At 37.4% G+C, this 16,123-nt stretch overlaps 1 protein-coding gene and 1 long non-coding RNA gene across 3 annotated transcripts; one reads left to right on the top strand and one right to left on the bottom strand.

Annotated features, from left to right (window-relative positions):
* Positions 1–327: 327 nt before the first annotated feature.
* Positions 328–8,070, bottom strand: emx1 (empty spiracles homeobox 1). Its single transcript, XM_044046944.1, has 3 exons — positions 7,438–8,070; positions 4,368–4,552; positions 328–923 (listed from the first exon to the last, which is right to left on the bottom strand). Exons 1-3 carry the CDS (start codon positions 7,796–7,798, stop codon positions 756–758), a joined length of 714 nt encoding a protein of 237 aa, XP_043902879.1. The 5' UTR covers positions 7,799–8,070; the 3' UTR covers positions 328–755.
* LOC122782556 lies at positions 4,571–15,634 on the top strand. Of its 2 annotated transcripts, none has more exons than XR_006361932.1 (3): positions 4,571–4,584; positions 14,853–14,976; positions 15,331–15,634. It is a non-coding gene; the product is annotated as an uncharacterized LOC122782556 (long non-coding RNA). The 2 variants fall into 2 exon arrangements; XR_006361931.1 differs by lacking the exon at positions 4,571–4,584 and adding an exon at positions 14,648–14,723.
* The last annotated feature ends 489 nt before the right edge of the window (positions 15,635–16,123 follow it).

Below are 16,123 nucleotides of genomic sequence, written 5' to 3'. Positions count from 1 at the left end.
TATTTTCTGTTTTTTTTGCTCCATACAACAAAGAAATGATTAAAACTGGATCATTTTGGCCCGTGGGCCAAACAAGACGTTTCAAAACATCGCCTTTTCCGGGTTTGGTAAACACCAATCAACGTTTTCTCGGACATTGTATGGACCAAACAAGTACTCTCTTAGTTGCAGCCCTTAGTGCCTTGCTTAGGGATTTGAACCCTCTGGTCACAGGCCCAATTCCTTCGTTCGTGATGCGTCGTGACAAATCATCGCGATCAAAGAGCGTGGTTCACAGGCGGCACGTGTGGGTGGCATGAACAATGAGGTGTTAATAACCTAAGCAGGTGGTTAAAAACAGCTTTAATGAAACCAGTAGCCTCTTTCAAAAACAACCTTTATAAGATGCTTATGTACATTTAAAAAAACAAAACAAAACACTATGATCGAGGTCGATGTTGTTTCTCCCTCCTTCTTTGTTGTCTCTCTCTTGTCTCATCATCCAGTGATTCATTAAATAAGATGATTATTTTTTTCTTCTCTCCAGTGTCACAGAGTTAAGCACCTGAATGAAGACGTGTGTGTGTGTGTGTGTAGTGATCACATACTTTAGTCCGTGTGTGTCTCCCTCTAATGTGGCTAATTATACTTAATGTTAATATTACAATAATAAATAGTGTTGGTCCTCTGTTGCGTCGGAAGGGGACGCCGGATTTGAGCGCAGCAATTGTCGTTGGACGTTGGACGGACGTTTTTTTGTGGTTTTTTTTCTGTTTTCAGTCCTCTGACGTCACGTCGATGTCCTCGGAGCTGGGCTGCTTGGTGGCGATGCGCCATCTGTTGATGTGGTGGTTTCCCTTCTTCTTCTGCTGGCTGTCGGGTCCCTCCTCCTCCAGCTTCTGACGCTTGTACTTGGTCCGCCTGTTCTGGAACCACACCTTCACCTGGACACATGAGAGAAGAGAGTTAAATTAGACTGAGGTATGTTGTGTGAAAATGTCTGGACATATGTCTACGTATTGCAGCTGTTGGTCATAAAACTGCTACATTCAAACTGTAATAAAATGGTAAAATCTAGATGTAAGAGTAGAAACGGGTGAAGCTCATTTCAGGCCCAGTTATTTCTACATAAACGAACAAGGAAACAGAGAAGCCGAGCTTCTGTGGAAGTCATATTTTCCACAGAGAACGGTTGAAGCTGAGCTTCGGGTGTTTTTTTTACACATTACAGAGTGTACAATCGCGGAAACGGAGAGGGAAGGAACTGAGCCAGGGAAATAAACTAAAAGTCATCATAGCGCAAACAGACCAAATGACAGCGTGGACAACTTTGGTGACTTTGTCACTATATTTACATTTTTCTGGCATAATCTTTGCTACTTTCTGAGTTCTGCTGCAGGAGTGAGCTTCATTTTCGTCCTCACTCTCGGGTCTGAAGCTGCTGGAGAGATGACACAGCGCGTTGTTGTGATAGCTGGCGTCTTTCCGGGCCTCAATTTAGTTGCTTTTCATTGAAAGTAGGTGGTCAACAATCTCCACACACGGGAGGATGAAGAACGACGACAACGACGACAAAGAATGGGAGTGTTTTCAGAAAATGTTGAAAAATATTGATTAAGTGATTACCAAAATGATTATTTAAACAATGACAAAACCCTCAAACCTTATTATTATTAATCGATTATCAAAATAGTTGACGATTCATTTAGTAATAATCATTATTCGAGCAATTGTTTCAGCCCTAATTAAGATAATTAAGATATTTCTGGAGTACCAGCCGAGGAAACTCGCGTACCACTGTTGGTACACGTACCACAATTTGAGAACCATGGTCTGAGCGCAACCAATAATATTCCAATGTTCCGCTTGTGATGTGTAACAGTAAAGAGACCGTATACAGTCTTACATTTATCTTATTTTACTCCTTATTTGCAGTGTAGAGTCAGACTTTAGCTGCTCTCACGTGTACATTTTCCCCTCATGTGCCATCAACAAATGTGACGTCATTTTAATCTAATCTAATCTGTTGCTCCACGCAGCGCTTCATACGCTTTGGCCAGTTGCTAAAAGCTCATAAACGACCGCTTTGGAATCGCAGACTTGACTCGGGAGCCATGCTAATTTGTGGAAAAGGTCACCGGGCTCAGTGTGGCTCGAATCGCTGTCATGACCTTGGAGCGTGAGCGCGGCCGAGTAACTCATATGTGGCCGCGGTGCATTTTTAAAATAGCAACAACAAGTGCCGGCATTCAAAATATCAGCCTCCTCCTCCTCCTCTTCCTCGTCAGGCCTTAAGATAATTTTACTGAGGCAGAAAGACTTATTTTAAGTGTGATTTTATATATTTAAATACAGTTAAATCACTGTAATATGGCACATATTAATATATTAATATTAATTAATTAACAAAAGCCTCTCTCTCCTCTCAATCTGTGGCGCGTGTACCACCAGTGGTACGTGAACTTCCTCTGGTTGGTACTTGGAGGAAAATGAGGTATCATGTTGTACTGTATAAATCAGGGTGTGTAGAACGTGAGACTAATAACAACAAAAACTTATAGGAAATTAAATTATAATGTCACTATACCAGGTGATATTTGGTACAAAACGTTTAAAAACCGCCGGTTTTGCAAAATAAAATGTCAGATAATTGCTGATCAGTGTTGACAAAACCTGGGAATGACGTTTTCTTTTGTCCACAAACCCGAAAGGATTCAGTTTTTCGTGATTTCGTGGTTAAATGGAGCAAAAGAAACCAGAGAATATTCACATTTAACAAGCTGAAAGATTAGAAAGTTGCATCCCTACGTCGAGAGCTCTGCACCAAACACATAATAATGTGAATATCAAACATCATACTCCATATTATGTGTTTATATTGTATATAAACACATAATAATAATAATAACATTAAATTATATCTAATTTAATAGATTAAAGATGATAGATTTTGTTTATTTATTTTTTTCTAAGCTCACAAACTCCAAAGTAAACCGTGTGTGTGACTCCATCGAAATTCACGCCAGCGTGACACAGCGTTTATATAAACGGCCATCATTAAAAGCCTCCCATTGACTGAAGCAGAGCTGACCATAATTGCTGACTCATGGTTGACGTCTCGCTCTTATTTTATTGCCCATTAAGCCTCATTGACGCTGGGTAAATGTGGACTCATTAGAAACCGTCCGCATCAATAATATTTGCATTTTTTTGTCCCGCAGCATGAATGAATTAAACACCTTTAACTAAGAGGCTTTTTTCCCTCTCCTCAGATATTTACATAATTATAGCGTAATAATATCATAGAATGTTAATAATTAACACTTTTAAGTTTACGTGAAACTTAAAATGTACTTTTTATATCACCTCCCAAATTTGTTTTGAGGCAGTGCAGTAAAAATAAAGATTATGATATTGGCGATAAATCATTTTCATGTGTTTTTGTTTGTGTAGTTTTATAATTAATGTCTCTTTAATTTGTTTTTTATATATATTATATAGTCATTTAAAAATACATTACTCTATTAAAAGAGTCTATTAAAAAAATAGTTGTCAGCGTGATTTCCACTGACAGTGGATTTGTGTTATGTGGCAGAGTGTGTTGCTGTTACCATGGAAACGCAACACGATTACAATAATGGAGGAATTTCAGTACAAGTTCTTTCTGTCTTTCTTTCTTTCTTGTGTTCATTCCTCCTTGTCATTTTGTCTTTCTTTCTGTCCGTCTTTCTTTATCTGTATCTGTCCATTGTATATTTCTGTCTTTCTGTCCTTTTTTGTCTTTCTTTCTTGTTGTCTTTTGCCCTATCCCGTCCTTTCTTTTTCTTTATTTATCTATCTTTGTGTATGTCTGTCTGTCTTTCTTTTTTTCTTACTGTGTCTTTTTCTCTCTGTCTGTCCTTCTGTCTTTCTTTCACTGTCTCTCTTGTTTTTCTTCCTGATTTCTTTTACTCTGTATTTCTTTATTTTCTGTCTGTCTTCCTGGTTCTGTCGTTCTTTTTTTGTGTGCCTGTCTGTCTGTCTGTCTGTCCTTCTTTTTGTCTTTCTCTCTTGTTGTCTTTTTCTGTCTGCTTGTCCTTCCGTCTTTCTCTCTGTCTTTTTAGTTTTGCTTCCCTTTCTTTTCTATCTGTGTTTCTTCATTTTCTGTCTGCCCTTCTTGCTATCTTTTTTTGTCCCATCCTGTCTTTCTTTCTTTCTTTCTTGGGGAAAGAAAAACATGGAAAACTTAATGTTTTATTTTTTCACTTATATGTAATATTGGTGTTAGTTTTGATACATATGTGCCACATACCTTTTGTTCCAAGTGTGTGAGACTAAATGCAGACATAAGGAGACCGAATGTCCACACACACACACACAGTGAGTGTTACAGTGACAGTGAGACTCACCTGTGTTTCAGACAAACTCAGACTGTTGGCCAGCTGCTTCCTCTCCGCTCCCACCACGTAGTGGTTCTTCTCGAAGGCTCGCTCCAGTCTGAGCAGCTGCGAGGGGGAGAACGCCGTGCGGATGCGCTTGGGCTTCCTGGCGAACGGACCGTGAAGCAGCAGCGAGTCCTGCGACACTTCGTTACCTGCAGCAGGAGGAGAACGTTCATCAGCACAGGTAACATCATCATCATCATCACTAACATCAGTCAGTCAATGAGTCAGCGACAAGAAAATGCACTATTTGCAGACACCTCAATCAGGCTTTGGGCTCTAGTCCCTTTATGTCCAGTGAAGGACAAGTCTATGCTTCATGCTTCATGACATGATATGATGTGTCCCAGTGCTCAAAGCAGTGACTATAAAGACATGGTTTGACTTTGAGTTTGGCGTGGAAGAACTTGACTGGCCTGCCACAGAAACCCTGACCTTTAACCCCCATCAAGCACCTTTTAGGATGAACTGGAGCACAGATTGTGAGCCAGGTCTTCTCATTCTACATCAGTGTCTGACCTCATAAATGCTCAACAGAATGAATGAATGAATGAATGAATGAATGGACACAAATACACAAATTTAAAGTACGGTTTATGTATTTAAATATGTCACTGTCATATGTCCCTATTGGTTTAAGGGGCAGGCATCCAAATACCTTTGTCCATATATGGTGTATATCCATTCAGCAAATATCCAAAAAGTCCAAAAAACAGTCTTATATTTTCTCTTTTTTTACACATATTTAAAATTGTTTTATTAATCTTCATATTTCATTGTAAATAATTGCACTCTAGTCTTTATTGTTTTAATTTAATTTAATTTACTTTAATTTAATTTAATTTAATTTAATTTAATTTAATTTAATTTAATTTAATTTAATTTAACATCACTGACATCAATGAGCCTGACTCTGATTCTAAAATTGAGCAAATTGCTCTGTTTTGCTGTCGTTATTGTTCAAATTCTGCCGTTTGTAATTTCTAGATATGAGTTTATTTATTTGAGCATGAAGAGACAACAACGGGTATATAAAAGTGAAATAAACACCTCCACTAAATAAAAATAACACTTATATACTGTGGTTTATTATAATAATTTTAACAGCAAAACAAAATAGATTTAAAATGTATTTTAAAAGCATATAACACTATCATAAGTCGTTTATTATAAGTGTAATATTTGCTGATACATTCACACATTAATATGTGTATTAACACTTGAAAAAGTGTTTCTATTATGTTGTTATGTAATAATTGCCGCTAATTTCAATTAATCTAATTAATTTAATTAATTCGTCTGGAACGCACATCACGCAGAGTCGCTGTTTTTTTTTAAAGTGATTAATAAAGGTGTAGTTAAATAAAACACGTGACAAAACTCGGGTTTTCGTACGTTGTATATGAAGATATTTTTTTAAAAAATGCGTCTGAATATTATTTTAATAGTTTAGAAATACGTTTATGACAGAATTGTTTTTTTTTTAAATCCGTTCTTTTATTTCTATTTCACAATATTTTGTAAAACAAAAAAGAAACAAATAGATCTTAAATATTTCCTATTAAATATCTATAACATTTTACATTTTTATTTTTAATTATCTGTATCCGATAAAACAAAACAAACTAAATCCAAAGAAGTCATTATATTATTTAATAAGACAATACTGTAATTATAATGCATCGGAATTCCAGTGCGTAAATATAGATTTTAATTGTCTATTTTTTTCAGACTATTATGATTGTGTTGGATTTGATCAGTTTTTGCGTCTTTAGTCCGGATGTTGTTGTTGTTATTGTGGTTGTTGTGGTTACAGTCTGACCTGAGGCGACTTTTCTTGTATAAAAGAGAGAAGAAGAAAAAAAGAAAAGAAAAATCCCCTCCGCGCTTTATCTTCTCCTGCTGTGGTTTTGTGAGAGTCGCTCCAGGGCTAACGAGACAGAAACAACGACAATCTGTTCAACTCTGAGGTCTTAATCCGTCAAACCAGGGCATATTTACAATATGTGTGATCATAGCGTCTTTTTAAATAATAAAAAAATGAAATAATTAAATAAAAACATAGATATTTAACATTGCTCTATATGAAAATGTGATTCATTTTTTAAGTACACGTGCGTTACTATAATTTTTTTATGAGATAAACCCAAATTGAAACATTTTGAACACGTCAATTCATTTGTTACATCCAATTATGTGGATTGTGTGAATTATTATGTTATTTATGTTAAAGCTTCAGAGCGTGTCAGTCACACAGACGCCACACCATGAGCCAAACATTCAGTGAGGAAATGATCAATTTTAGTGATAATTAATTGTATTTCCATAACAATAATGCCCTTTTTGGTGAGTCATCAATTGTGAAGTTTCTTGGTGAGATAACAATATCACTTTAACAGTGCAAATTCCATGTTCAGTCAATGAAGCCATTTTTAGTGAGTATATGGATCATTTATCTGATTTTCAGTAAATAAATACATTTTCAGTTAGTATTAATAAGTAATAATAAGTGAAGTGAATGAATGCATTTTTCAGTGAGTATAAATACCATTTTAGCGAGCACTCACTCCATTGTCGGTCATGTATTAATGTGTTTTGTATGGAGCATTTTCTCGAATTTTCAGTGAATAAATCCATTTTCAGTGAGTATTAGAACTATTTTCCGAGAATAATGCCAATTTATTGAGTATTAATGTCTCATTCAGCGAGTATAAATCCAATTTTAGCGAGTACTAATTCCATTTTCTGTCACTTATGCCCTTTTTTTTAGTGAGTATTAATACTATTTTCCGTGATTAATGCCCTTTTATTGAATATTATTCATTATTCCATGAGTATAAATACCATTTTAGTGAGTACTAATTCGATTTTCAGCCACTATTCCCATTTTTAGTGAGTATTATTGTCATTTTTCATTAAATAATGTTATTTTTAGCGACTAAATCATGTGCCTGCACGTTCCAGGGTTGACTGTGATCTTTTGAGTGAAATAAACATAGTGCTTTAATCGGATTACATTGCGTCTCCACTGGTTTACCTTGGAATCTGTGTCCGAAAAAGCGGTTCCGTAGCACCCACGGGTAGAAGTTGAGCGGGTCGCGCGGGTGTTGCGTGCCGAAGAAGTGCGGGTGTTGCAGGTGTGACGCCGGCGTGAGCTGGTGCGGAGCCACGGTGAGGGACGGATGGTTGACCGTGTCCGGAAACACCAGCTCCGGGCTCTGGTACAGCGATCTGGCCGCCGGAGGCTGGTGGTGGTAGCCGTTCATGAGCGCCTCTGTGGCGGGGCTGGAGTAACTTAGCGCCGTGGGTCGCACCGGATCCTCGACTGTGAGAGGGTTCTCTTTGGCGACCAGAGACTCGATGGTGAAGCAGCGCTTACCGGCGGAGGAAAACATCATCTCTGCTCACAAATGGAAACGAACACCCACCAAAAAGAAAATAACAATGCTAATAATAAAAAATGTTTTCCTTCCTCTTGTTGGAAAAGTCTCAGAGACGCATCATGATCACAGAAGGTGTGAGCAGCTTTCTGCCTCCACGAACTTCCTATAATCTCTTGATTTGCTCCAGTGAAGACGCTGCTGGGAAACTCAACACAGATCCATGAAGTAGAAGAAGAAGAAGAAGAAGATGATGATTATTATGTGATCGCACTCGCTTGCGTTTCTGTGCACAAGTGCGCACCAAAGTAACGCGCCTCCGAGATTTCCATGCAGCAGAGGAGGAGGGAGAAGACGCGGATTGGAGCAGAGCAGCTGTCAATCACTCTCCTCATTATTGTACAGCTATACCTGCTTCATATGGATCACATCAGTGAAGAAGAGGAGGAGGAGGAGGAGGAAGCTTCAGAAACACGCTGAAGAACATGTGTGCGCCAATTAAAGCCTCATTGTTCCTCCATTTTCTCACACTTAAAGCCCCGCTTCTTCTGAGGGGAGAAGCTGTCACGTGGTGTTTAGCTGAGTCGCGGCGTCTTTAAGAATGAATTCATATTTTTACGATCATAAATAAATTAATTCATAAATAAATAAGCTGTGGTGGGAAAAGGCGATTTTCTTTTCACCTTAAACTGACAAGGACGAAGTTTGCTTCCCGAAAGTTGAGGGGGAATTTAAATGATTTTGGCTGCATTACTGTTTTTTTTTTAACTTAAAACCCCCCACTAATTTAAGGGGAAAGTTGAGGGGCAACCTGATTGACTTTGACCTGTAAAAATAAATAGATAAATAAATGTATTCCTGCATCTTAACCAATCCTGTTCACTTTTGATTAGCTTATTTAAAGGGAAATTTGAGCGAAACTTACGTGATTTTGCGTTTTGACTGTGAAGTGAAATCCTAATTTTATTATTATTTATATTATTTATTCTTGCCTCTAAACCGATTTGGTGCCCTTCTGATTCAGTATTTAAGTGAACATTGAGGGAAACTTAAATAAGACAGCTTGGCTTTATTGTAAAAAAGAAAAGTAAGTGGAACCTTAATTTAAAAATGCCAACAAATTAACCAACAAACCATTTTTTGTCTGCTTCTAAACCAGTTTAGATGAGATCCAGTTCAAATCTGGACCACGACTCTTAGGGTTCAGATTAAGTTTAGTTTTAAAAAGACATTTTATCGATTTGCCTACATGTAGACCACATTGGACCAGGTCCAGATCAAAAATCCACTACACCCACACTTGTCAAATGGTCTAAACTATCTTAGATTCTCTAAAGACAAAAAAATATCTGCTTTGTTAAACCGTTATTATATTTGTCATATTTTTTTAAATATCATTTTATAGTTTTTTTCCTGACTGTAGACCACATTAGGTCCAGATCAAAATCCACCACACTCAGAATTGGCAAATCCATTCACAGGCACATTAATGTTATTTAGTGTGCTTTAGCTGCCAATAACAACACAACACATGGATTTTATTTACGAGATATGACTTCACACATGTGTTGGATTCATAAAATCACCAAATGTGTCTTTTTCTTATTGTTTTTTCTTTATATTTAACGTTAATTCTGCTCACATGGCCTCTTGCTTCTGGTGAATCTGCATTTATAAATCAGTGTCTTCTCTTTAATTTACACCTTTATGTTGGACTTATAATAAGGTCAAATTATTGATGTAAATAAAGGATGAATAAGGTGAAATAAGTGCAAATAAGTAAATAAACACATGAATAAGTGTGTTCGCTTCCTGCTGCACTTCACAACAGTTAATACACAATTAAACCTCAACAGTTAATCATTCATAATAATGACTTTGTCCGATATGCTTCCATAATTGAACATTTCAAATTAGGTTTTTATCGCCTCTTTGGTTTAAGGTTAGCTTAAGGTCGACTGATGGTCCAAGGAAACGTGTTATATCTGTGCAAAATTCAGCCAAATAGTAGATTCTAACAATTTGATTTTAATTAAACACGTTAAAAGGATGAAAGTGTGACTGACTAGTGTTTACAATACTGTAGAATTTGAGAAAAACACACAGTTTCTGCTGTTGTCTGTGTGTTTTGTGGCCCTGTGTGTGTGATGGTGGCTGCAGCTGCAGCTTTGTTTGCTGCTCCATGTCGTCGTCGTCACACTAACAGTTAATAATTCACACGTTAATGCGCTCGTTTGCTCACAGGCTGCACTAGAAAATCATTACCGATGGAAATTATGAGCTGAAACAAGTTGTTGATTAGGCGTTTAGAGCTAAAGACGCAGCACACGGTTTCTGTCAGCGAGTCCGATTTCATCCAAATTCGATTTTATTCTCATGTTCATCAATAACGACACTTAAAGTAAAGGACTTTTGTGTTAAACAGGTAAATCAACTTTAAATGAAGACATGGTTTCCAGTAGCAAAACTCAACTTTGACTATAACAATTTTATTTTTGAGAAATTGATTAGAATCTGTCTCATATTTGACACAAAGAAGATTTAACACAGTCAGGGAAGTGTGTGTGTGTGTGTGCGTGTATTTATGTCTTTGTGAGGTCCAAAAAACACCCTGTCCTTTTGACCTTGTGGGGACATTGTCTCTCGCCCCCACAACTTTAAAGGGCTTTCAGGGTTAAGACTGGCTTTCAGGGTTAGGGTTAGAATTGGGTTTAAGTTAGGGTAAGGGTTAATGTTAGTCACTTAGTTATGATGGTTGAGGTTAGGGTAAGGTGGTAGGGAATGCATTAAGTCAATGGTTTGTCCTCATTAAGGGCTTTTTCAGGGTTAAGACTTGGTTTAAGTGTTAGTTTTATAGAATTGAGTTTACTGTATGTTAGGGTAAGGGGTTAGGGAATGCATTATCAGTGTTGTGTCCTCATTAAGATATAAAAATAAGTGTGTGTTTGTGTGTGTGTGGGCACGGACACTTGTATTTATATCTTTATGAGGACATTTTGTCTGGTCCTCACAACTTTAAAGGACTTTTCCAGGGTTAAGGCCTGGTTTAAGGGTTCAAGTTAGAAGTGAATTTAGTTGAAGTTAGGGGTTAAGGTTAGTCACTCAGTTGTGATGTTTAAGGTTAGGGTAAGAGGCTTGGGAATGCATTATGTCAATGACGTGTCCCCACTAAGACATAAAAACAAGTTTGTGTCTGGGCCCCCACAACTTTAAAGGTATTTTTCGGGGTTAAGACCTGGTTTAAGGGTTATGGTTAGAATTGGGTTTAGGTTAGGATAAGGGTTATGGTTAGTCACTTAGTTGTGATGGTTTAGGTGAGGCTGAGGAATGCATTATGTCCCCACTAAGATATAAAAACAAGTGTGTGTGTGTGTGTGTGTACGGATGAATATCTGTATTTATTTTCAGGGAGGCTTTGAATTCCTTCAAACTGTTTCCATTGAATTCTTTTACACTGTAAATATTAATCTCATGCTCTATATAATCTGGTTACTCACTGTCCATATATGTTATTTATACAGTGACTAAATCTCAAGAGACATGTATAAAAAAATTAGAATTAATAATTGGGTTGTAAAGGTGTTCTAACGTTGTGAAGGTGTTTTAACGACAAATAAATCAGCGTTGACATTTTCAGCTGCATTAACTTGCCTTTCAATTTCTATTATCATAATAATAGCAATTGTATCGTCATCTATATTAAAATCCAGCAAGAAATGCACACAAAAATGGTGTTAAAATGAACACAGTTTGTGCCATTTCTGTCATTTAATTGTGTTGTAAAGCAGTGATTCCCAAAGTGTGCCCCCTGGTGGAGTGCACAGGTGTTGCAGGTGGTGTGGGCCATAACGGGTCATACAAAATAAACAAATAGAAAATGTTTTCATTTTCAGTTTTATAATTACAAACCAAAATGTGATTTTATGTAATTATTGGTATTTATTTATATACATTTAGCATGAAATGAAAACATGCAAGATGTACTTATATTATAATGTGTGCTTCAACTTATGTAGAGAAAAACAGTTGAACCAAAACAAGAAAGCTCTTTTGAGCTAAATTTACTCATCAGTGAAGTGAAATAAGTACATTTTCTTCTTTAAATACAGTTTTTTTTGTTACAGGCCACACAGTAAAGTCTTCATATTTAGCCAGTTCAGGTTGAAAACAGAATTAGTTGTTAAAATCTCCGCCTCAGTCACACGTTTCTTTACATGTAAACTCTGGTTCAGCAGCAGGAGGAAGTTTCAGACTGTGTTTTTTTTTTTTTTGTTTAACGGTGAAACTATGTGTGACGCACTGACCCTGATCACTGCTGGTTAATGGATGATCCGATCATTGTGCATTAACACACACACATACACAGGGCAGAGCAGTGGAGCGTTGTTCCATAGCTGCTGCTGATAGTCCCCCTGAGGCTGTGGAGCAGAGGAAATGAGTTTAATTAAATTAAAAGTTATATTTTATCCTGTTTTCCTCCTCTTCTTCTTCTTCATCTTCTTCTACCACCTCTAATACTAATTCTAAATGCATAACTGAGGCCACACATGATTGGTGTAGTGATTGCCTTTGCAGCAAGAAGACCCGGGTTCACGACCCGGTCAGAACAAGAGTCTTTATGCATTGAGTTTGCATGTTCTCCACGTGTGAGCGTGGCTTCCTCCAGGTTTCTCCCACAGTCCAGAAACATGCAGATTATGATCCGAGCACTCACAGTGGTGCGAGGACCTATTGCAATTCCTGGATCGTATTTTTGAAAAAAAATGGCATAAATTGTAAAATAAGGGAAATAGTAAACGTGGCGCAAAATCACTTGGTAGTGCCCCCAAAAGTGAAAACCTGAAAACCTAAAAACCAAACCTAAGTTCCACAAAACTTCACCAAAATATTGGGGAATATCGTAGTTTTGACGCATTATAAATGTTGGTGACAACGGACATAAATTGGCAAAAAATGTATAATATAAGGGAAATATCATATTTTTGACAAAATAAATGGTGGTAAAAAACGGACATAAATGTATAAAATAAAGGAAATATCGTATTTTTCAGGTATTAATGTTAGTGAAAACGGACAAAAATATAAACTAATGTAAATATATAAAAGTGGTGCAAAATGGCTCACTAGCGCCCCCAAAGGTGAACCCTGGTTGGACAAAGCTGTATCTAAGTTGCACCAAATTCCACAAAACTTGTTCAAACACATAATAGCCCGAGAAAATTCCTTTTCCTGGTACGATTCCTAATGGAAGCGCAAAAAAACCCTTAATATTTGTCTTAAGCTGATTATTTTTTTATTCTATTACCTTTTTTGTATTTGTCACCTTTTGACCTCTGACCCTTTGACTCCCCCTTGCTGCTGTAACAAGTGGAGTCATCTTCAAGAGAGAGGACGTGGTTGTAAGCTCAATGCTGCCACCTAGTGGCCAATCAAAGATAGAGCACTTTCATTACTATGATAAAGACGTTTGTGATTTGTTTGTTTTCTGTTATAATTAAAGTAAATGGCTACTACAATTCAATCACAACTGTAGTAACTTCTGAACAACTGTTTTTATTATATATATTTACACATATTCCATTTATATAATTCTATTTTTGTACAGTATACAGAGGCATAAACCACAAACACTTGAATGTATCTATGATTTAATCTTGTGTGTGTCTATATATTTTTTTTTAACTTGAATTGAACCATTAAAAATAACACATTCCACTTATATAAGTCTATTTTTGTACTCAAATTAAATTTTGGTCAAACATTGGCATATACCAAAAGAAATCTGAATATGTGTCATTTTGTTTTGCCTAATTCACATCATTAAAAATAAAAACATAGACTTGGACCGGCTCTGCTCTGGATGACGTCACCGTCGCGCTCTCACCTCGCGCCTTTCTCCTCGCGCCTTCATTAATAAACTAATTGGCCGTTTTGTTTCGCATTAGCGTTGTGTGCTCAGTTAATCTGTGCCGCTTCAAATTTCACTCCGCTGTAACGAGACGCGAAAAGTCGCACACCTGCGCGACAAGTGTCACCTGCTGCACCAAGCCCCGCCTACTCCTCCGCCGGCCCACACCTCGTCAGCATAAACAAACACAGACACACACACACGGAGAAAATCTGACTCCAAGGAAGGTTTTAACCTCAAATTAATCCGTTTTACAATAATTTGTGAAAACGTGAGTGTGTTAACTGAAGTCTATGTAATAAAGCTTTTCATAATCTCTTAATCTGACGATTTTATTCTAGATAAATTATTCTGTTTGAATCATAAACTGTGAAAAACATTTTCCCTAAACATGCAGGAAATGATGTTTGTCCACGAAACAAAAAGAAAAAAATATATAATTAATAGTTAATTATAATCAAAATCGTTGACGATTAATTTAGTACTCCTTGCAGCAGGTTTAAATCACTACAGTCTTTATTTGAAATTATAAGCAGTTTCCCATATTGTAGAAGTTAAAGTAACATTTTAACATAAAATGGTGGTAAAATATTCTTGTTAGAAAGTTAAGAAAATCTGATACCCATGTGTCTTTAGAGTCGTGTAAATATTAAAACGCTCACAAATGGAAGAGACAGGCTTATTTAAAACAAAACAAAATGTTTTCATTTGTTTTCACGCGTGAATTGATGCACTGAAGACATCAATGCCACCTTTAGTCATTTCCCCTGTCTGCTGCTGGTGCGTAAATTACGCGCGTTGGACGCATCACACGCGTAATTACGCATACAGTCCTTCTTGGTTAAATTCTCCTCCCTCTGTGTTTAAAAACAGGAAATGCTACTTCCTCCTGTCCCTCCTGTCCTCACTGTCCTCTCTCTCTCTCTCGCTCTCTCTCTCTCTCTCTCCCTCCCTCAGCAGAGCCTGGAGTCATTGTGCGTCTCAAATGCGCTTCTTTCACCGCGAGACAAAGAGCAGCTTCCACTTCAAACGCATGTAATGAAAGCTAATGACTATTAGATGGAGTAGAGAGCCTTCACCTCTGCAAATAAAATGCAAATGACCTTTTAACCCCGCCCCCTTCTCCCCTCATTTTTTACAATCGCTCTCTCTCTCTCTCTGCAGGTTATTGCTCTCCATGAGAACTTTCACACCTTACACGTCACAATCTGACACTGCTCAACAACTCATGAGGGCAGTCATGTGTCCAAAGGCCTTTTAGGTGGAAGAAAATGGTTCTCAAATTGTGGTGAGTATTCTACTGTATTGACCAGGTGTGCGTAGAAAAATTAAACAAATACTAAATAATATAGTAATAATTAGAGTCACCTTAGTGTAGTGATTAAAAGCTCTAAACAGAGTCGTTTAACCCTTAAACACATCACAGCGACACTTTTTTAGGTTTGTGGCTTATATAATATTTTTCATGCATATGTTAAAAAATGATGCCAAGTTTTCATGTAGTTTTTGTTTTTAGTTACCTAAAAAAAACTATTTTTCTGACTGTTTGTCTCAGTTGCAGGACAGGACATGTCTGTCCTGCAACTGTCCTCGAGACACACTTTTTCTCAGTTCGATTCAGTGACAGATTCTGTTTTCACAGGAAAGCCAGTGTCCAACAACCAGCAGCAAAACACATGGACCGGATCTTACAGTCTGACCGGACTGGACTGGACTTGGTTTGCCTGTGTGAGTAGACAGATCATTCATTCTATCTTCGTGCCGTGCCGTCCCATGCCCCAAATAACAAACTGATTTCACCTTTTTATACTTATACTTATACTTTATACTTCTTCTCTGAGAAGTCAGAAGTTAATCAAGCATAACCTTCAACCAGGAATCCAAATAAATAACTATAATTTGACATCTTTTTGCCAGTGCTGTTAAAGTAGGGCAGTTGTGTCTAATACAACATTAATCCTCAATTTAGAGGAGCTAAACTTAAAACATGTTGTTTTTATGGGATGTTTCCTCTGTATAAAAGCAAAACAGTCATGGTATTGTTCAAACGGCGAAACTAAGACGTGCTGTGTGAAGAGGAAAAGGGAGTCAGAGTGGAGTCAGGAACTCCAGCCAGCACTGACTGGTTTCCAGCCGTTAAGATTCTCTGTGCTAATTGGGACGATGAGCTCTGCCCCATCTCCAGCCTGGGTTTTCCCAGGACTCCTGCTTCTCTCTCTGTCCCTCAATGGGATTATGTTTGCAGAGAGGAGGAGGAGGAGGGAGGCAGGATGGGAGGGGGGGGGTGGGGAACTCTGATCACATCAGAAACTGCAGCTCAGGCTGAGCAGAGTGGAAGCAGAGTGGGTCGGGGGGGCAAGGAGATACAGAAGAGAAAGAGATCAATTCTGTTTCTTAAACTGAAGATGGTATTAGCTTTTAATGTTTTTTAAGTT

This window comes from Solea senegalensis, linkage group LG16, assembly GCF_019176455.1.
Source record: "Solea senegalensis isolate Sse05_10M linkage group LG16, IFAPA_SoseM_1, whole genome shotgun sequence".
NCBI lineage: Eukaryota > Metazoa > Chordata > Actinopteri > Pleuronectiformes > Soleidae > Solea > Solea senegalensis.
Note: the sequence above shows the minus strand (reverse complement) of the source record. Positions and strands in the feature narration are given on the sequence as shown.